Genomic DNA, 23,777 nt, shown 5'->3' on the forward strand with positions numbered 1-23,777 from the left:
CTAAGGGCAAACGTTACAGTGACAGGGGAGGTAATAACGTTCATAACGTCAAACTGTGACATATCGGGAAAAGATCAAATTTTCTACTGTGTTTTAAGGATTCATACTTATATAACTTGAAAATTAGTTTTAAAACCTCTTATTTTTAAAATGACATAAGGTTAAAAATTATGAAGATTATTTGTACCATTTTTTTTATGAAAAACGTCACCAATGATTTTTTTTTCAATTAAACAAATAACCAGCAAAAAATGCTGGGTTTTTTTCTAATATCTTGAACTTTAAAATTTTTTTTTAAAAGAATTGTTATACAAATTAAAATCATACTTATTTAAAGAAAATTTTCAAGATGCTTTTACGAAAATCCGCTTGTGTTTATCTTCTGATACAAAAAAGTTAAGCATGTGTATGACTACATATCCGTAAATGTCTAAAATTTCTACAACTTTATCTCTTAAAGTAGCGTATGTCTTTGAAACAACTCTATGGGGGTCACACATAGTCCGTTGTGCGCAGGAATTGTACCCCATATAACATGTCATCATTTTATAAAGGCAGTCCAAATTTCCCGCTCTTCGTATGTCATACCAGGCGGTCCACTCATAGAATAGTATACATATGAGATTTATTATTACCTTGTAATCCTGCATGATTATGAGGCATGAAATATTTGCAACTATAGACATTTATTTTTGAATCGGATCTCTACATTATATTTATAATGGCACCAGTTTTCTTCTAACTCATATTGTAAAGGAACCTGGATCGAAACTATGATTCCTTATAAATCTATAAGGTAAGGTATAAACTTCAACATCAAATAAAAAAATAAACACCAAAGTGAATATAAGATTCTATATTTTGGCACAAGTTTAAATCGCAATACTGACCCCACGAAAGAAAGGCAAGTTAATTTAATAAAATGCGATTAATTACAATCTTTGGTAAGGGTAAGGCAGACATTCCTGAAAATGGCAAAGAATTGTTTCTGAAATGACTTCTAATAGTTGCAACAGTGAGTATATATAAGGACACTGGTTTGTCACGTTGGTCTGAAAGTAATTGTTTCAGAACTATATCCAAGTCGTCATTGTCCTCGGAATCAGTGCTACAGGAAGAATCGCTATCATTATCATCGTCGCTATCAATATAAGACTTGCTATTTTCGCTTTTTTCTTCGTCTTTTAATATGTCAGACGCCATAGTTGAAACACGTGAGCCATTTTGTAATAAAATAATTGCTATTTCTTTGTGATCATTGTCCTCCATATCTTCAAGAGCAATATCTAATGGGATCATTTGTCTTGAATTTTCTTTGTTTACTTCGGCTCCATGCGCTAGTAGCAATTTTGTAATTTCAACTGATCCTATTTCTGCAGATTTGTGGAGGGGGCTATCTAGGTATTTGTTGCAAATCGTAATATCCGCATGAAGATCAAGAATGTTGCGTACAAATGTTAAATTTTGTTTCTCTATTCCTAACAATAATGCAGTTTTTTGGTGATCGTCAATACCGTCAACGTTACACGTTGTCGATATCAAGTGGTTTAAAACAAGTGCCAAACCTTTCTCCGGTAAGGAGACAGCCGCATGGAAATAATGTCTGGCCCAAACTCCTGCAACATTTTCATATCTTATATTACATTCTTTGAGAAAATACCACATTACCCGTTCTGAATTGTTTATAATTGCTACATACAAAGGCGTGTTATCATTCATGTCCTTCTGAAAATTAACGTCAGCTCCATAACTTACCAATAGTTTTGATAAATCTAGTAGATCATATTTGGCAGTAAACTGTAAAGGTGTCATATCTAGTCTTTCTGTTCGGGTTGTTACTAAAGCAGACTGGTCAACTCGACAACCTGCATCTAAAATCCACCTAAACACATCTAACTTTACTTCTCCTTTTTGATAGCTTGAACACAAACGTGCAATCGGTGTTGAAATGTAAACCTTCGGACCATCCTCACATACAAAGTCCGATTTTAAGTGGTCACCCACATTTGGACTTGCTCCACACATGAGAAGTAATTTTATCAAGTCTGAATGCCCGCGTGTTGCAGCGAGAATTAATGGTGTTTCATGGCCATATTTTGTCACGCTGTTAACGGTTTGCAAAACCATCGGTTGGACTTTTTCTGAAATATCAAGCTTGAAAAACTTTTGTGGAATTCTGTTTTCAATATGAAGCCATTTAGACATCATCATCACCAGACTTTTACAATCACCCTTTTTTGCAAGTGTATGTATGGGCGCAAATCCTTCGTCGTTTAATTCTGTCAAACTACTACCAATTTGAATAAGACGCTGAACGATATTATAGTTGCTGTTTTCTATAGCAAGATGAAGTGCCGAGTTGCCGTCTGCATCTTTTCCTGTCAGATGACATCCAGCATTGACCAACCAATCAACAACTTCACTCTGCCCTGATTTCGCGGCAAAACAAAGAGGATTAAGTTTAGTCAAATCATCTGGTTTATTCAAAAGGCACCTAGGATGACCGATCAATTTTTTTACAATTTCAAAACGTTCTTTTCGCATTGCAAGCAGTAAAGGAGGTTCTCTGTCATAATCCTCTCCATTTACGTCACATCCGGTATCGATTAAATAAAATGCTATGGTTGTTTGGTTGTCAGATATTGCAGCACATAATGCCGTTCCTCGTAATCCCATAAGTTTGTCCATAGCAGCACCTTTTTGAATGAGGTGTCGAACTCTTTGCTCGTCTCCATTTTCGATGGCTTTATGCAACAGCTCTTCCATTTATCTGGGGAAAAAAGGTAAAGATCTAAAATATACTATAAATATCTTAGGGAGTTAAAATATTTCCATGACAGAGTGCTGCACTTCTGTTTTTTTTAACAGACAAAGCTTTATTGTAAGGGGAAAACAATCGTTTATCAATTTTGTCCTTGGTTATCAATAAAATATTAAACATGTCATGACAAATAGCCAAAATACTTGTTTTCTAAATCAGCATGTAAAAAGTTTCCCCATAAAACTTTTGAGACAATTTGAAAACTTGAAGACTGGTAATATGTTCGAACTCTTGTATGCATGATGAAGCCGTTTGTGTAGGACAGTAGGACATGTGATAATTGAATATAAGACAGTAAAGAAAACTAAAGGATTTGGTTAATTAGAAGCTATACAACAGTTCTCTAAGATATGAAGGCGACTTTAAACATTTTTGTATCTTTTCCTTGGACCTCTTTGAGGATTTGCTCATACATGTATGTGTATAGTAAATATATAAATCTAGATTCGGCTTTAAAAAGAAAATCCAGAAAATAAAACCTCGAAAAAAAAACAACGTACATGTCAAGTGATGGAAATTGTTAAACGAATCAGGTCTGATGGGCTGACAATATTTTCATGTACCTAACTTTTACCGAATATCAAATATAAATTATTTTACTACAGTATGTTTGTACTTTATAATCCGAAAAAATTTCTCAGTAATATACTTCACAGGGATATGGGAACCGTATGTAAGGGAACGACCAATTCAAAGGGTTGAGTTTGGGAAGGGCTATATTTTTTTCCTAGAAAAAATATTCTGATCCCCAATTTGATGAAAAAATAATAATGTGGTAAAAATTAAACAAAAGACCATACTCCCCCCCCCCCCCCCCCCCACCCCCACCCCCCCCCATTTAAAAAAAAAGTTAATTGGTTGCTCCCTAACTAAGTACACTACAGTACATGACACAAACTTGTCAGGTTGTAGTGTATGATTGGAGTTTCTGACAAATATTTTGTCTTGTATACATTAGGCTAGCTGGTTAAGGCACACTTAGTGTCGGAAATATGTACCGGTCGACTGGTATGCGTTTTGGATAGGGTGTATGGTGATATATGCTGTCCAAAATTGTCTATTTGACTGTCTAGAACTCATATGAGTCGACTGGTGCATATTTACAAATAAAAACATCTATATATGCTACGAGGGACTCCGAGCCTCAGTGGGTTATAAAGAAATCACCTGCTAGTCAGCCTAGTGTAAGTCTTACCTTTGTAGAAAGCGTCCTTGTTTACACATCACAGTCGTTTTAAAACTTTAATGTTATGTATCGGTTCACCTGCTAGTCAGCCTAGTGTAAGTCTTACCTTTGTAGAAAGCGTCCTTGTTTACACATCACAGTCGTTTTAAAACTTTAATGTTATGTATCGGTATTCCAATATTTAAAACGCTTTAATCGTGTATGTAAAGTAACAAGTTTTTAATATTTAAACTTGTAAACTAATTCCGGATTTTCTCCTTTCGCAACTTACAAAAAATAATTTTAATCGTTTTGATCACAAAGCGGATTAGGATGACATAAGAAAATCAGAACTTTAGTTTACAATAACATTTATTTCGTCAGTAATTCATTTTAAGAAAAAATATGATGTACTGCTTAAAAGTCACAAATTATTTTTGAGATACGGCGCGACATGTAAAAAAAAACTCCCCTGTTTAACAAAATACTCAATAACTCAAAAATAAAATTTTGAATCATCACCAAAAAGTATACAGATCTTTAGATCAATATAACAAAGAAGTGTGTAAAGTTTTAAGCAATAATCATAAATTGTTATAGAGATACGACACAACATGTAAAAAAAAAAAAAAACCTTTTTTACAAAATACTCAATCACTCAAAAATTCAATTTTGAATCCTCATCAAAAAGTATACAGATCTTAAGATTAATATAACAAAGATATGTGTAAAGTTTGTAGCAATAATCATAAATCGATTTTGAGATATGGCGCGACATGTAAAAAAAAACCTCCCCCTTTTTTACAAAATACTCAATAACTCAAAAATGAAATTTTGAATCATCACCAAAAAGTATACAGATATTAAGATTAATATAACTATGTAGTGTTTAAAGTTTTAAGCCATAGTCAAGAATCATTTTTGAGATACAGTGCGACATGTGAAAAAAAAACCACCCCCCTGTTTTAGTTACAAAGTGCCATAAATCAAAAAGTTTAAATCTAATTTTTACCAAAAAGTATACAGATCATTTGACCATCATAAGAAACAACTATATTAAGTTTCATGACGGACAGACAGACGGACGGACACCGGACATGTGTATACCATAATACGTGCCGTCAAAATTTTGACGGACGTATAAAAACAGCTCTTTATTTAGAAAAAGCATTTTTCTTTCCAAAATATAGCGGATTAAATTTTCACAATTTTCTAAAACTGCTATATTTTTGGGCCAAAAAGGGGTCTTACTGAACCTACTCCTTTTTTACTTAACCAGGTCATTTAGGGTAAACTATACAGTTCTAAACTCAGTGGCGGATCCAGAACTTTTTGTAAAGGGGGGGGGGGGGCACTGACTGACATAAAGGGGGCTGCTCCAGTCACACTTCAGTGATTCCCTATATTAACAACCAAATTTTTCCCACGAAAAGGGGGGGGGGGGCGGGCCCCCCAGGATCCACCTATGAAACTGATCTGGTTTTCGGTTTTAATAATTTTTAAAGTATCATACAAAGAAAAGTCACACAAAACGGGCATAGCTCGGGAACAGTTAAATTGACATCAAATAAATTCAAACTTGACCTCTGTTTTGTGGTAATAAGCATTGTGTATATTATGTTTCATAACATTTGGTTGAGGCAAACTAAAATTAGAAAATGGAAACAAACTTCCTGAAGTCTAAAGTACTGACGGACATGGGTGAAACTTATGATATGAGACAAATCTTCAGAAGAAACGAATTGAAACAGAAATAAATAACCATATGTCACCCTACGACCTTCAACAGTAAGTAAAGCACATACCACATAGAACCATATGAAGGATTTGTAAACAGATATCAAACTTGTTGAAACAAAATGTACTTAAAATAAAAAGTTCGTGATTGTTTAATCAGTAACTGTTGTTATGTTATTTGGCATCTGTCAATCGGTTCATTGATTTTTTCCGCATATCAAAGAAAAACAGGCACATGTCTAAATGGTGGCTTCCTCCTATTCACATGTCTAAATAGTGTCTTCCTCCTATTCACATGTCTAAATGGTGTCTTCCTCCTATTCACATGTCTAAATGGTGGCTTCCTCCTATTCACATGTCTAAATGGTGGCTTCCTCCTATTCACATGTCTAAATGGTGTCTTCCTCCTATTCACATGTCTAAATGGTGTCTTCCTCCTATTCACATGTCTAAATGGTGTCTTCCTCCTATTCACATGTCTAAATGGTGTCTTCCTCCTATTCACATGTCTAAATGGTGGCTTCCTCCTATTCACATGTCTAAATGGTGTCTTCCTCCTATTCACATGTCTAAATAGTGTCTTCCTCCTATTCACATGTCTAAATGGTGTCTTCCTCCTATTCACATGTCTAAATGGTGTCTTCCTCCTATTCTCATGTCTAAATGGTGTCTTCCTCCTATTCACATGTCTAAATGGTGGCTTCCTCCTATTCACACTTTTAAAAATCACGGTTTCTTCGATAGATGTTTTGATTAATCATAAATTGTTTTTATAACAATCAAGGTTTATTTAAAATTCACCTAATTTTTTTTGCAAACTGGGTTTACTGAGACTACACATCATCTTAAGGGATGGCAAAGCAAGTCGACGAAACATTCTAGCACCCGCGACAAAACATTTTAAACAAATAAAACTACTGAAACATGAGGAATCTAGGCCTCAACCATGATTCACTATGCAGCATTAATACCCCACCAAGAAGTAACAACAGTAGAGTTTGGCGATGCAGCTACCCACCTTATTCACGTTGAATAGAACCACTCAAGCTAGCGAACAATAAGCCAGCGATAGATTAAAAATCTTTAATAGGCTAATATATGGTGGACTGATGTGTGTGCTACAATATTAGTATTGTTTGTTTCATATTATAATGCTTGTGTGACTTTACTTTTGAATTTGTGTTATAAAAGAAATATAAGATAATTTGCTACATTTCTTTATTTCGATTGTTTTATGCTATATGGTCGCGTTTCTATCTCTTTCACTTATTCAGAATTTCCATTCTCAATTTTATTCCATTTCTTTTATTTTTATTTGAATTAAAAACACAAAATTCAAATAGGAGGAATGAACCGTCTAAATAATGTTGAATATCTTATTTATTTATGATTATTTTTTTCTATAAAATTCGATTTTTTTTGCATTAAATATCTATCTTTACCATAATATGTAAAAATAAAATATATAGCAGCACTCCTTCTAGTCTTTAGTGGCATTATATAGGTCTTTAGTGCACTAAGGAGTCCTTAGCAGTGTTTAGACGTACCGTTTACTTTTACGATTCTAGACCAAAATAAAATTTGAATTTTGAGATATTGAGAAAAACCAGGAATACAAATTTTTAAGGAAACCATGCACCAAATTCAGCAGTCCTACATTATTAACTGTCTCTCCGTCTAAAATGTATATGCCATACTTAGTTATTACAATAACCAAATGACCCTTTCATGAAATCAAGAGATATGAGTTGAAAATATAGAGAAATATGATTGCTTGTTGAAAGAAGTCCATTTACAGGGCTGCAAAACAGATATTATAAGGTACAAAATAGTTTGTATTAAATCTGAACTTTTTTGTTCCCATGGTAACCAAAAGCAGATCAAGTGTTAATTAACTATCTATCTGTTGAGTATAAAATTCAAACTCCATTATTTATATGTATCTAATACCTAGAAAAGCATGTATTTGATGCTGATTCTGAATTAATTCATCAATTTCATACCGGTTGCTAGTGCTTTTTTTGGTTGCTATGGTCTTTCAGCCACTTAAATTAAAGCTTATATATTTTTTTTATCATTTTCAAACAAATCATAAGTTTTATTGTCTGTTAAATTACATTAATATAAAAAAATAGCAAACATTTTGATAATGAACAAAAATTGTGTTTTGTCATTTTTATGAATTTTACCAATTTTTGTTGCCATGGTAACAAAAAAAAACAAAAAAAAAACAGATGTTTTTTTCCTGTTTTTTAAAATTCAATGTATCGACTTTAAGATGCAATCATAGTTTATAATGAACTTGTCTGCTCAATGTCATTTTTTCTTGATTTAAAATATGATATTTAAGCTATTTTCAGAAAATGTCAAAATACAGATTTTTGCACCTTTTTAAATACCATTTTAGCCATATATCAAAAAAAATTCACAACCTCAACGTCAAAATATAAACTCCAAATAATGCCTAATAATATGTTGAAATTATTTTTTTTCTTGAAATTGTCATTATCATAAAATTGCTGCAACCAAAAAGTAGACATTTTCCAAATTTCATGTCTGATTTCATCAGAAATTCCTAAAAAAAAAAATGACTGCATGTTTCCATAGCAACCGTTCAACAAAATTAAAAAAACAACCTTGCAAACTTTATTTCAATCTTAGCTGCCTATTATATATAAGAATAAAGCAGTTTTGAGACATACATGAATCACCCCCTGCCTGGATCTTACAAATAGCTGTACTTAATTAAATACAGCTCTCCGTCAGAGACCAACAGACGTAGAAGTAAATAATAATAAGTCACCGTTCGGCCTTCAGCAATGAGTAAAACCATACCGTCAGAGACCAACAGACGTAGAAGTAAATAATAATAAGTCACCGTACGGCCTTCAGCAATGAGTAAAACCATACCGTCAGAGACCAACAGACGTAGAAGTAAATAATAATAAGTCACCGTTCGGCCTTCAGCAATGAGCAAAACCATACCGTCAGAGACCAACTGACGTAGAAGTAAATAATAATAAGTCACCGTTCGGCCTTCAGCAATGAGTAAAACCATACCGTCAGAGACCAACAGACGTAGAAGTAAATAATAATAAGTCATCGTACGGCCTTCAGCAATGAGTAAAACCATACCGTCAGAGACCAACAGACGTAGAAGTAAATAATAATAAGTCATCGTACGGCCTTCAGCAATGAGTAAAACCATACCGTCAGAGACCAACAGACGTAGAAGTAAATAATAATAAGTCACCGTTCGGCCTTCAGCAATGAGCAAAACCATACCGTCAGAGACCAACTGACGTAGAAGTAAATAATAATAAGTCACCGTTCGGCCTTCAGCAATGAGTAAAACCATACCGTCAGAGACCAACTGACGTAGAAGTAAATAATGATAAGTCACCGTTCGGCCTTCAGCAATGAGTAAAACCATACCGTCAGAGACCAACTGACGTAGAAGTAAATAATAATAAGTCACCGTTCGGCCTTCAGCAATGAGTAAAACCATACCGTCAGAGACCAAAAAGACGTAGAAGTAAATAATAATAAGTCACCGTTCGGCCTTCAGCAATGAGTAAAACCATACCATCAGAGACCAACAGACGTAGAAGTAAATAATAATAAGTCACCGTTCGGCCTTCAGCAATGAGTAAAACCATACCGTCAGAGACCAACAGACGTAGAAGTAAATAATAATAAGTCACCGTTCGGCCTTCAGCAATGAGCAAAACCATACCGTCAGAGACCAACTGACGTAGAAGTAAATAATAATAAGTCACCGTTCGGCCTTCAGCAATGAGTAAAACCATACCGTCAGAGACCAACTGACGTAGAAGTAAATAATAATAAGTCACCGTACGGCCTTCAGCAATGAGTAAAACCATACCGTCAGAGACCAACAGACGTAGAAGTAAATAATAATAAGTCACCGTACGGCTTTCAGCAATGAGTAAAACCATACCGTCAGAGACCAACTGACGTAGAAGTAAATAATAATAAGTCACCGTTCGGCCTTCAGCAATGAGTAAAACCATACCGTCAGAGACCAACTGACGTAGAAGTAAATAATAATAAGTCACCGTACGGCCTTCAGCAATGAGTAAAGCCATACCGTCAGAGACCAACAGACGTAGAAGTAAATAATGATAAGTCACCGTACGGCCTTCAGCAATGAGTAAAACCATACCGTCAGAGACCAACTGACGTAGAAGTAAATAATAATAAGTCACCGTTCGGCCTTCAGCAATGAGTAAAACCATACCGTCAGAGACCAACAGACGTAGAAGTAAATAATAATAAGTCACCGTACGGCCTTCAGCAATGAGTAAAACCATACCGTCAGAGACCAACAGACGTAGAAGTAAATAATAATAAGTCACCGTTCGGCCTTCAGCAATGAGTAAAACCATACCGTCAGAGACCAACAGACGTAGAAGTAAATAATGATAAGTCACCGTACGGCCTTCAGCAATGAGTAAAACCATACCGTCAGAGACCAACAGACGTAGAAGTAAATAATAATAAGTCACCGTTCGGCCTTCAGCAATGAGTAAAACCATACCGTCAGAGACCAACAGACGTAGAAGTAAATAATAATAAGTCACCGTATGGCCTTCAGCAATGAGTAAAACCATACCGTCAGAGACCAACAGACGTAGAAGTAAATAATAATAAGTCACCGTATGGCCTTCAGCAATGAGTAAAACCATACCGTCAGAGACCAACAGACGTAGAAGTAAATAATAATAAGTCACCGTACGGCCTTCAGCAATGAGTAAAACCATACCGTCAGAGACCAACAGACGTAGAAGTAAATAATAATAAGTCACCGTTCGGCCTTCAGCAATGAGTAAAACCATACCGTCAGAGACCAACAGACGTAGAAGTAAATAATAATAAGTCACCGTACGGCCTTCAGCAATGAGTAAAACCATACCGTCAGAGACTAACAGACGTAGAAGTAAATAATAATAAGTCATCGTACGGCCTTCAGCAATGAGTAAAACCATACCGCACAGTAAGCTTTAAAAGACCCCGACATAACAAATGTAAACTAGAAAGAGAAAAATAACAACCTGATTTTAGCACAAAACAAAAGACGTAAAAATGTGATAACAACTTAAGTGCAGGCTCATTTCTTGGGACAGGTACATTTATACTAGTAATATATGTTGTAGGTACATAAAAATGAAAATAGTTATGTCCAGGAACTGTCGGGGTTGGCCGTGTTCGATCGGTATGCTGCCAAATAAATATTCAAGCAACATTTGTTCTTTAATTAAACAATTCTCAAGACGATGTGTACACGAAATTATGACTTACCAGTTCTAGTGTGAAATAAAGAATTGTGGATTGAATATCAAACAACAACTACAGCATTTCATATAAAAAAAAACTTACATGGATATCAAATTAAAAAAAAGAGTCAACAGGCTCAGTGTTTCTAAATACCGTTACATTGTAAACTCAGCCAGAAAATCGGTATAACCTGTTGTACGATGAATATTATACACTAAGTAATCTTGGGTAAAAGAGAGGCGAAGGATAACTAATGGACATTCAAACTTATAAGTCGAAAACAAACTGACAATGCCGTGGCCCAAAAAGAAAAAAAGACAAATAACAGTACACAAAGCAACATAGAAAAGCTACAGAGCCCCGCTAGGGACATGCAAAGAAGAAAAAAATATGTTGTGCGCACAACATAAATAAATTGTGCGCACAATTCAAATGTATAGTGCGTTAAATTCTTTGACCGTACACATGTATAGGGCTTCAATGTCTCCTTTTTAAAATGACAGAATGGAGAAATGCATAAGCTTTTCTTTTGAAATTGGAATAGATTCATGGAAACACTCTAGCAAAAAAACTTCACTGTATGTTTATCGACTCCTGACACAAATACTGAAAAAGGTTCGTTTATTTGGTCTGAAATGTGTTTACCAACAGTTGGTTGGAAGCTTGCGCCTTTATATCAACGTTTATTGGAACGGGTTGAAACAGACTTGGCAATAGAGCGAGGGCAATGTCGATTTTTTGGTGGTTTTTTTTTGTCTACTGGTTTTACTCAGTACCGTCAAGAGGCTAACGGCCTTATTTACAAAACAATGAACGAAGAACAAATATAATATACACTGTAACAGCATCAAACGACAACCACTGACTTACAGGCTCCTGACATAGGACAGGCACCACATCTTTATTCAACTGGCCCTAATTCCTATCCAGGTTGATTTTTTTCCTTCAAAACATTGTATAAAGGCGGGATCAATCTACCGTTATTTAAACATCAGACCGTACTGGTTAATGCAGCTTCGGATACACCAAACCAGGTACTTCATATTTGAGAAACAGGCAAAATATGCACTCTTGATTAATTTTAGAATTCATTCACACATTTTTGTATTATTTAGAATTGTCAAGTCAATATGTGTTCTACAAGGATCTGCAGTCCTCAACCTTCATTTGCTAACTTTATAAGTAAACAGTATTCTACATAGTTCTATATTCACACCTATCCGTAGGACTGTTTTGGTTTAAATATGTACTACTTTCCTGTACGTTGTTTTGTCACCGGGTCTTAATTCTGAGTGGTTTTATACCTTCTGCTAGTCCAGTTAGGCGCAAAAATAAACAATTAACATACACCATGTTGGAGAAATTTGAACAGACATCCTAGCATGTAAGTCTTTCTATATTTTTGGAGGCAAATAAAAAGAAAAAAGAAAAAACAACCACTCCTTCTTTAGTGATTAAATGTTGTTTTTCTTTTTAAATCAACAACAGTCAGACTCTTTTTGAAAAATAACGTGGCTCTTAAAAGAGCAGTTTTTAATGTTCTTATCATTTGGTTATCATTTAAAAAATCTATTTTACGACACCCCCTTTTTTCTAAAAGCAATAAAAGCAAAACAAAAATGAATGATTCCATACATTAAACGAAACAAAAAAAAGCTTCCTCTTTCAGAGGTTAGCATATGATGTAAAGGAATTGAAATCCTTATATAGTACAATGTACACAATTTGCCAAATTTCTTCACAGAAGGTATGGAAAACCACTGGATCGTTAACAAAAAATGTATATACGTATTGTATACGTTTCTAATGTTTATTGGCTTTTTCCGTATTTTTTGAAATTGTGATCTACTCAGATTAAAATTAGGTAATATCAAAAATATTTAAACGACAACTCAATCATAAAATGAGTCTTAATCATGTTTTTTTCAGATACCAAACACAAATTTTGCAAAACTTTAAATATTTCCGTATTATCATACCTTTTTCAGCAAATAATGTTTACATATAAGTTTCCAAAGCAAGCTTTGTAATCTAGCCAGGACCTCAACTTCTGCAGACTACACGTTGATGCCATGATGATAATTGTTTTGTAAATTTTTGAAATATGTTATATATTATATTTATAGCATATATAAAATGTTACATAATAGAATTAAGATAATAATAAAAAAACTAAAAAAATATACGTCTACTAAATTTCCATAGTCGCTTTGATATATTATTGAATATGTTAAATATCTATTATAAATATATAAAATGTTAAATAATTGAATAAAGATATTAAAAAATACTTCTTCTGTTGGGAATGTGCCACTCGACGGTACTGAGTGAAACCAGTAGATACATTGAGTCGATAGGATTTTATTTTCCGATGCCAATATTCCTTTCTCTCTTTTTAACCGGCTGTAAGATAAAAGAGAGATGGGAGAGATAAAGAACAAAAATTAAGTTTAATATTTGATTTTGTCTAACGTGTGTGTGTCCAACATCAGGGAGGAACGTTGTCCTTAGTACTCGTTTACAATATCATAATGCACCTGTATCCCTCTCTTTATATAAAGAATATTGTGTGTTAATTTTACGAACTTACAGTTTAAGATTATTATCATAATACTACAGAAACAGTCATGTTTTTTCCGATTTCTCAATGAATTTTCAAACAAGGATGTTTTTATCGTTGAAAACGGCATAAAAAATCATCCCCTTATCCTTGCATGGTTGCCATATATTACCTGTACATTTGTTGCTAGGGTCTGTCTTCGAAGGCCGACTTCCTAGTATAAATAGCAGGTTGCTTCTCAGTAAATCCCAGTCAAGGTCGTAAACAACTTCCATTTATTGTTGTTATTTTATCATTTACGAATACAGTGAACGATCAGATCAGAAAGCAGCAGAATAAAAAGTTTAAAGAGGAGTAGTTAAATAGGGAAGTGTTGGTAACCTGCTGACATAATATAGAAAAGAGGTAACTGTTAGTTCGGTGTCTAAACAGGGCTGGTGCTAAGGTTTTGCGTTACACATTTCTCACTATTGCAGTAAGTGTTTTCTAATAAACCATGCCTTAGTGCTACCCTCTTGTTCCGATAGTCAATCCTAGTTTTTGGTGGGGTTCGTGTTGTTTATTCTTTAGTTTTCTATGTTGTGTCATGTGTACTATTGTTTTTCTGTTTGTCTTTTTCATTTTTAGCCATGGCGTTGTCAGTTTGTTTTAGATTTATGAGTTTGACTGTCCCTTTGGTATCTTTCGTCCCTCTTTTATAGACATATTTGCTTAGTAAAGTTCCATACGTAAGTTTACATAGTTTTAATTTGTTTCGTATATTAATTTTCCTATAGGTTCCATACATTTAAGTTCCATTCCAGTTCCATACATTTAGGTCTCAGCCTATAGTTCCAAACTTTGGTTTCCCACAGAAAGGGATTTAATCAGTTTTATTTTACAAGGTTTGGATTTGGTTGACAGGTGTTAGAATTCATTTTGATGTAGTTTTTGTTTTATATTTGGTAGTATCACGTTCTGTGAATGATTCATCTAAAGGCATTTTAAGTGTAGCTGCTAACACATTACCTTCATCATGTATATACTTTACATGTATATAGATCTACACATATTAGTTATATCTGAAAGTCGGAAGAATGCGCGGTTGAATGAGGATCCATAATGGCAAGCGATATGTGTAAGATGCGGATTAGGAGGGGGAGGCGACCCGTCCTCCCTTTTGTAGAAAATATTAGTTGATTATCCAGTGTATCAATGTGTTTAGTCATTTGTTATCGAGGTTTTCATCAGATTGTTTTTAAAAGTTAATACGAGGCAACAATCTACATAGATATAGGAAGATGTGGTGTGAGTGCCAATGAGACAACTCTCCATCCAAATAACAATTTAAAAAGTAAACCATTATAGGTTAAAGTACGGCCATTAACACGGAGCCTTGGCTCACACCGAACAACAAGCTATAAAGGGCCCCAAAATTACTAGTGTAAAACCATTCAAACGGGAAAACCAACGGTCTAATCTATATAAACAAAACGAGAAACGAGAAACACGTATATATTACATAAACAAACGACAACTACTGTACATCAGATTCCTGACTTAGGACAGGTGCAAACATTTGCAGCGGGATTAAACGTTTTAATGGATCCAAACCTTCTCCCTTTTTCTGAAACAATAGCATAACATCACAACATAGAAAAAAATACGATAAAATATCAATTGGCAGACTTAACTCAATACAAAAACGTACACAATGAAAGAATAAATTTGATCTGCGATATCTGAATACAAATGCAAAGTTAATAAAATATTAGAGACAAACATTCATGACCTAAAAGCTAACAAACAAATTCAAACACAGGTCATCACTGAGAAATATTTAACCAATCAATGTTCACTTTAGAAAAAAAAGGTTTTTTATAATCTTGAATTTTATACAAATGTTGTAAGAATAAGTGAAAAATTGAAGATATTACAAATAATCAAAGCTGGTGTACAGACAAGATCCATATAAATAAAAAAATAACAAAAAAGCATTATAAACAGTATCAACAGGTCGAATTAACAAGAAAATACGATTTGAGAGTACTCGCAGTTACTGACAGCTAGTCAAAAGCCAAAACCAATTAATAATAAAAAATCATGCATCAGACACTAAAATCGACTAAAACATATCACAGGGATTTAGTATTTTAACGTCATTAATAGTAAAAAAAGACATGACTTGTGCAATGCCAAAAATAAATGTATCACCAGGTAGTAGTATAGTGAAGAGCGACTTCTATAGAAATAAAAGTTAACGTGTCTGTGTCTCCAAACATCTCGCCTCAAAAGATAATGAAATTTAGTTATGTTTTAATTTGGTAATGCCAAAATCAATATTAGTGCCAATGTGAACTATATTCAGAGATCTAATTACAATATTGGTACGATAACCCTTACTTATAAGTTTGTTTAAAGGTTAGATATGTTTACATAGGAATGTTGCCTTGTATTATTGAATGATGGACCAAGTTCATTATAGATAGAGATAATTGTAAGTAGCAAGAATGTTCAGTAAAGTAAGATGAATAAACACATCACCATTACTAAAACACAATTGTGTCATGAATTCATCTGCTTCCTATGTTTATTATTCACAAAGACCAAGGTGAGCGACTCAGGCTCTTTAGTTTATTAGATATCCATGTATTAAATAATGTTTGGGTTTTTTTTAAATGCTGTAATTGTTGTTCGATATTCAACCCACAATTTTTTATTTTACACTAGAACTTGTAAGTCATAATTTCGTGTAAACATCGCATTGAGAATTGTTTTACCAGTTAAATAACAATGTTGCTTGAATGTTTATCTGGCAGCAAACCAATGGAATACGGTCAACTTCAATAGTTCCTGGACATGTCAGAATATTTGTATGTAGCTACAACATATAATTATAGTACTTGTACCAAGTCAGGAGCCTGTAATTATTGTCACATGTGTGTTTCATCTTTTGTTTAGTGCTAAAATCAGGTCTTTAGTTTTCTCTTTCGAGTTTATATTTGATATGTCGGGATCTTTTAAAGCTAATTGTGCGGTCTGTATTTCAATCATTGATGAAGGCAGTACAGTAACCTATTTCTGTTTGCTCCTACTTCAGTTGGTCTCTGATGGATAGCTGTATCCTTGGCACTTATACTACATCTTATTTTATATGCATATTAAAACATAGAAATTAATACTGCCTACTCTTGATCACTCTTGTGAGTAAGTTTCAGTGCAAAATGTTAGTAAAAATTTACAAATTTTATGAAAATTGTTAAAAATTGACTATAAAGACAATAACTCCTTAGATGGTCAATTGACCATTTTGGTCGTGTTGACATATTTTTAGGTTTTACTTTACTGTACATTATTGCTGTTTACAGTTTATTTCTATCTATGATAATATTCAAGATAATAATAAAAAACGGCAAAATTTCCTTAAAATTACCAATTCAGGGGCAGAAACCCAACAACAGGTTGTCAGATTCATCTGAATATTTCAGCGCAGATAGGTCGTGACCTAGTAGAAAGTTTTACCCCCAAGTCAGATTTGCTCTAAATGCTTTGGTTTTTGAGTTATAAGCCAAAAACTGCATTTTACCCCTATGTTCTATTTTTAACCATGGCGGCTATCTTGATTAAGTGGCCGGATCACCGGACACATCTTTTAAAACTAGATACCCCAATGATGATTGTGGCCAAGTTTGGTTTAAATTGGTCCAGTAGTTTCTTCAGAGAAGATTTTATAGCTCACCTGGCCTTCCTCTTTATACGACTTCCTGTATTTAAATAGAGCGTTGCATTTTAAAATAAAATATACAACATCCTCATATTCATACTGACCAAGTGGACAAACAGTGCTTGTGTTGGACTGGAGTACATATGTTCCTGTGATTAGACGAGCCGTTATACCTCCTTTAATATTACTTTCAATTGAGGACCAGAGTTTATGAACAGCTCCAATCTTCAAACTTGATAGAACACAGTAAGACCTGGTAGATTTGTTTTTGGGTCCAAAACTTATTAATTGCTAGTTTAACACTTTTTTCCAGGTTAATTTACACGGCGGATTGTTTACCATTTTCGCAGCACTAGGAAGATCATATTGCACTAGAAGATTAACTATATAAGTTAACAAACTGTCTGAAGTTTCTGATTTTGTTGAAATCCGTCTTTTAAATGTTTGATTTGCCTGTTTGGTCGTTTACCATTTTCGCAGCACTAGGAAGATCATATTGAACTAGAATATTATCTATGAAAGTAAACAAACTGTCTGAAGTTTCTGATTTTGTTGAAATCCGTCTTTTAAATGTTTGATTTGCCTGTTTGGTCGTATCTAACAAGTATCATCCCCTGGTAAACTTTTGATCTGTTTGGCAGTAAGTTACTAGTTTCATCACCTGGTTAACTTGTGATCTGTCTGGCAATATCTTACTAGCGTCATTGCAAGTCCAACTTTTGATCTGTTCAGCAGTATCTTGCTAATTCAATTGACTGGTAAACTTGTTTTCTGTTTTAAAGTATCTAACTAGTGTAATTGACTGGTCAAATTTGGTGCTGTTTTGGCAGTATCTAAATAGTGTAATTGACTGGTAAAATTTGGTGCTGTTTTGGCAGTATCTAACTAGTGAAATTGACTGGTCAATTTTGATGCTGTTTTGGCAGTAATTAACTAGTGTAATTGACTGGTCAATTTTGGTGCTGTTTTGGCAGTATCTTACTAGTATAATTGACTGGTCAATATTGGTTCTGTTTTGGCAGTATCTAACTAGTGTAATTGACTATTCAATTTTGGTGCTGTTTTGGCAGTATCTAACTAGTGTAATTGACTAGTCAATGTTGGTGCTGTTTTGGCAGTATCTAACTAGTGTAATTGACTGGTCAATTTTGGTGCTGTTTTGACAGTATCCAACTAGTTAAATTGACTTGTAAATTTTTGTGCTCTTTTGGCAGTATCAAACTAATGTAATTGACTGGTCAATTTTGGTGCTGTTTTTGGCATTATCTAGCTAGTATAATTGACTTGTCAATTTTGGTGCTGTTTTGACAGTATCTTACTAGTGTAATTGACTGGTCAATTTAGGTTCTGTTTTGGCAGTATCTAACTAGTGTAATTGACTGGTAAATTTTGGTGCTGTTTTTGGCATTATCTAACTAGTGTAATTGACTGGTCATTTTTGGTGCTGTTTTGGCAGTATCTTACTAGTGTAATTGACTGGTCAGTATTGTTGCTGTTTTGGCAGTATCTAACTAGTGTAATTGACTTTTCAATATTGGTTCTGTTTTGGCAGTATCTTACTAGTATAATTGACTGGTCAATTTTGGTGCTGTTTTGGCATTATCTTACTATTATAATTGACTGGTCAATGTTGGTGCTGTTTTTGGCAGTATCTAACTAGTGTAATTGACTGGTCAATTTAGGTTCTGTTTTGGCAGTATCTAACTAGTGTAATTGACTGGTAAATTTTGGTGCTGTTTTGGCATTATTTAAATAGTGTAATTGACTGGTCAATATTGGTGCTGTTTTGGCAGTATCTTACTAGTGTAATTGACTGGTCAGTATGGGTGCTGTTTTGGCAGTATCTAACTAGTGTAATTGACTGGTCAATATTGGTTCTGTTTTGGCAGTATCTTACTAGTATAATTGACTGGTCAATTTTGGTGCTGTTTCGGCATTATCTAACTAGTATAATTGACTGGTCAATTTTGGTGCTGTTTTGGCAGTATCTAACTAGTGTAATTGACTGGTCAATTTAGGTTCTGTTTTGGTCGTATCTAACAAGTGTAATTGACTGGTAAATTTTGGTGCTGTTTTGGCAGTATCCAACTAGTTTAATTGACTTGTAAATTTTGGTGCTGTTTTGGCAGTCTCTAACTAGTGTAATTCACTTGTGAATTTTGGTGCTGTTTTGGCAGTATCCAACTAGTATAATTGACTGGTCAATTTTGGTGCTGTTTTGGCAGTATCTAACTAGTGTAATTGACTGGTCAATTTAGGTTCTGTTTTGGCAGTATCTAACTAGTGTAATTGACTGATACATTTTGGTGCTGTTTTGGCATTATCTAAATAGTGTAATTGACTGGTCAATTTTGGTGCTGTTTTGGCAGTATCTAACTAGTGTAAGTGACTGGTCAATTTTGGTGCTGTTTTAGCAGTATCGAACTAGTGTAATTGACTGGTCAGTATTGGTGCTGTTTTGGCAGTATCTAACTAGTGTAATTTACTGGTCAATATTGGTACTGTTTTGGCAGTAACTTACTAGTATAATTGACAAGTCCATTTTGGTGCTGTTCTGGCAGTATCTAACTAGTGTAATTGACTGGTCAATTTAGGTTCTGTTTTGGCAGTATCTAACTAGTGTAATTGACTGGTTCATTTTGGTGCTGTTTTGGCATTATCTAAATAGTGTAACTGACTGGTCAATTTTGGTGCTGTTTTGGCAGTATCTAACTAGTGTAAGTGACTGGTCAATTTTGGTGCTGTTTTAGCAGTATCGAACTAGTGTAATTGACTGGTCAGTATTGGTGCTGTTTTGGCATTTTGGTGCTGTTTTGGCAGTATCTAACTAGTGTAATTGACTGGTAAATTTTGGTGCTGTTTTGGCAGTATCCAACTAGTTTAATTGACTGGTGAATTTTTGTGCTGTTTTGGCAGTATCTTACTGGTGCAATTTACTGGTCAATATTGGTTCTGTTTTGGCAGTAACTTACTAGTATAATTGACTAGTCAATTATAGTGCTGTTTTGGTATTATCCAACTAGTGTAATTGACTATTCAATTTTGGTGCTGCTTTGGCAGTACCCGACTATTGTAAGTGACTGGTCAATTTTGTTGCTGTTTTGGCAGTATCGAACTAGTGTAATTGAATAGTCAGTATTGGTGCTGTTTTGGCATTATCTAACTAGTGTAATTGACTGGTCAATTTAGGTTCTGTGTTGGCAGTATCTAAATAGTGTAATTGACTGGTCAATTTTGGTGCTGCTTTGGCAGTACCCGACTATTGTAAGTGACTGGTTAATTTTGGTGCTGTTTGGCAGTATCGAACTAGTGTTATTGACTGGTCAGTATTGGTGCTGTTTTGGCAGTATCTAACTAGTGTAGTTGACTGGTCAATATTGGTTCTGTTTTGGCAGCATCTTACTAGTATAATTGACTAGTCAATGTTAATGCTGTTTTGGCAGTATCCAACTAGTGTAATTGACTGGTCAATTTTGGTGCTGATTAGCATTCTCTAACTAGTGTAATTGACTATTCAATTTTGGTGCTGTTTTGGCAGTATGTAACTTGTGTAATTGACTGGTAAATTTTGGTGCTGTTTTTGCAGTATCTTACTAGTGTAATTGACTGGTCAGTATCGGTGCTGTTTTGGCAGTATCTAACTAGTGTAATTGACGGGTCAGTATTGGTGCTGTTTTGGCAGTATCTAACTAGTGTAAACGACTAGTCGATTTTGGCATTATTTTACTAGTATAATTGACTATTCAATTTTGGTGCTGTTTCGGCAGTATCTAACTAGTGTTATTGACTAGTCAATTTTGGTGCTGTTTTGACAGTATCTAACTAGTGTAATTGACTGGTCAATTTTGGTGCTGTTTTGGCAGTATCTAACTAGTGTAATTGACTTTTCAATTTTGGTGCTGTTTTGGCATTATCTAACTAGTGTAATTGACTGGTCAATATTGGTGCTGTTTTGGCAGTATCTAACTAGTGTAATTGACTGGTCAATTTTGGTGCTGTTTTGGCAGTATCAAACTTATGTAATTGACTGGTCAATTTTGGTGCTGTTTTGGCAGTATCAAACTAATGTAATTGACTGGTCAATATTGGTGCTGTTTTGGCAGTTTCTAACTAGTGTAATTGACTAGTCAATGTTGGTGCTGTTTTGGCATTATCTAGCTAGTATAATTGACTGGTCAGTGTTGGTGCTGTTTTGACATTATCTAACTAGTGTAATTGACTGGTCAATTTTTGGTTCTGTTTTGGCAGTATCTAACTAGTGTAATTGACTATCAATGTTGGTGCTGTTTTGGCAGTATCTAACTAATGTAATTGACTGGTCAATATTGGTGCTGTTTTGGCAGTTTCTAACTAGTGTAATTGACTAGTCAATGTTGGTGCTGTTTTGGCATTATCTAGCTAGTATAATTGACTGGTCAGTATTGGTGCTGTTTTGGCATTATTTAAATAGTGTAATTGACTGGTCAATATTGGTGCTGTTTTGGCAGTATCTTACTAGTGTAATTGACTGGTCAGTATGGGTGCTGTTTTGGCAGTATCTAACTAGTGTAATTGACTGGTCAATATTGGTTCTGTTTTGGCAGTATCTTACTAGTATAATTGACTGGTCAATTTTGGTGCTGTTTCGGCATTATCTAACTAGTATAATTCACTGGTCAATTTTGGTGCTGTTTTGGCAGTATCTAACTAGTGTAATTGACTGGTCAATTTAGGTTCTGTTTTGGTCGTATCTAACAAGTGTAATTGACTGGTAAATTTTGGTGCTGTTTTGGCAGTATCCAACTAGTTTAATTGACTTGTAAATTTTGGTGCTGTTTTGGCAGTCTCTAACTAGTGTAATTCACTTGTCAATTTTGGTGCTGTTTTGGCAGTATCCAACTAGTATAATTGACTGGTCAATTTTGGTGCTGTTTTGGCAGTATCTAACTAGTGTAATTGACTGGTCAATTTAGGTTCTGTTTTGGCAGTATCTAACTAGTGTAATTGACTGATACATTTTGGTGCTGTTTTGGCATTATCTAAATAGTGTAATTGACTGGTCAATTTTGGTGCTGTTTTGGCAGTATCTAACCAGTGTAAGTGACTGGTCAATTTTGGTGCTGTTTTAGCAGTATCGAACTAGTGTAATTGACTGGTAAGTATTGGTGCTGTTTTGGCAGTATCTAACTAGTGTAATTTACTGGTCAATATTGGTGCTGTTTTGGCAGTAACTTACTAGTATAATTGACAAGTCCATTTTGGTGCTGTTTTGGCAGTATCTAACTAGTGTAATTGACTGGTCAATTTAGGTTCTGTTTTGGCAGTATCTAACTAGTGTAATTGACTGGTACATTTTGGTGCTGTTTTGGCATTATCTAAATAGTGTAACTGACTGGTCAATTTTGGTGGTGTTTTGGCAGTATCTAACTAGTGTAAGTGACTGGTCAATTTTGGTGCTGTTTTAGCAGTATCGAACTAGTGTAATTGACTGGTCAGTATTGGTGCTGTTTTGGCATTTTGGTGCTGTTTTGGCAGTATCTAACTAGTGTAATTGACTGGTAAATTTTGGTGCTGTTTTGGCAGTATCCAACTAGTTTAATTGACTGGTGAATTTTTGTGCTGTTTTGGCAGTATCTTACTGGTGCAATTTACTGGTCAATATTGGTTCTGTTTTGGCAGTAACTTACTAGTATAATTGACTAGTCAATTATAGTGCTGTTTTGGTATTATCCAACTAGTGTAATTGACTATTCAATTTTGGTGCTGCTTTGGCAGTACCCGACTATTGTAAGTGACTGGTCAATTTTGTTGCTGTTTTGGCAGTATCGAACTAGTGTAATTGAATAGTCAGTATTGGTGCTGTTTTGGCATTATCTAACTAGTGTAATTGACTGGTCAATTTAGGTTCTGTGTTGGCAGTATCTAACTAGTGTAATTGACTGGTCAATTTTGGTGCTGCTTTGGCAGTACCCGACTATTGTAAGTGACTGGTTAATTTTGGTGCTGTTTGGCAGTATCGAACTAGTGTTATTGACTGGTCAGTATTGGTGCTGTTTTGGCAGTATCTAACTAGTGTAGTTGACTGGTCAATATTGGTTCTGTTTTGGCAGCATCTTACTAGTATAATTGACTAGTCAATGTTAATGCTGTTTTGGCAGTATCCAACTAGTGTAATTGACTGGTCAATTTTGGTGCTGATTAGCATTCTCTAACTAGTGTAATTGACTATTCAATTTTGGTGCTGTTTTGGCAGTATGTAACTTGTGTAATTGACTGGTAAATTTTGGTGCTGTTTTTGCAGTATCTTACTAGTGTAATTGACTGGTCAGTATCGGTGCTGTTTTGGCAGTATCTAACTAGTGTAATTGACGGGTCAGTATTGGTGCTGTTTTGGCAGTATCTAACTAGTGTAAACGACTAGTTGATTTTGGCATTATTTTACTAGTATAATTGACTATTCAATTTTGGTGCTGTTTCGGCAGTATCTAACTAGTGTTATTGACTAGTCAATTTT

General features: G+C 34.5%; 1 protein-coding gene across 1 annotated transcript; it reads right to left on the reverse strand.

Annotated features, from left to right (window-relative positions):
* Window positions 1-500: 500 nt before the first annotated feature.
* On the reverse strand, window positions 501-4,078 carry LOC134696645 (ankyrin-1-like). Its single transcript, XM_063558556.1, has 2 exons — window positions 4,017-4,078; window positions 501-2,770 (listed from the first exon to the last, which is right to left on the reverse strand). The coding sequence occupies exon 2, from the start codon at window positions 2,764-2,766 to the stop codon at window positions 910-912; it is 1,857 nt and encodes a 618-aa protein (XP_063414626.1). The 5' UTR covers window positions 2,767-2,770; window positions 4,017-4,078; the 3' UTR covers window positions 501-909.
* Between the last annotated feature and the right edge of the window lie 19,699 nt (window positions 4,079-23,777).

The sequence above is a fragment of the Mytilus trossulus genome, chromosome 14 (genome assembly GCF_036588685.1).
Source record: "Mytilus trossulus isolate FHL-02 chromosome 14, PNRI_Mtr1.1.1.hap1, whole genome shotgun sequence".
Classification (NCBI taxonomy): domain Eukaryota; kingdom Metazoa; phylum Mollusca; class Bivalvia; order Mytilida; family Mytilidae; genus Mytilus; species Mytilus trossulus.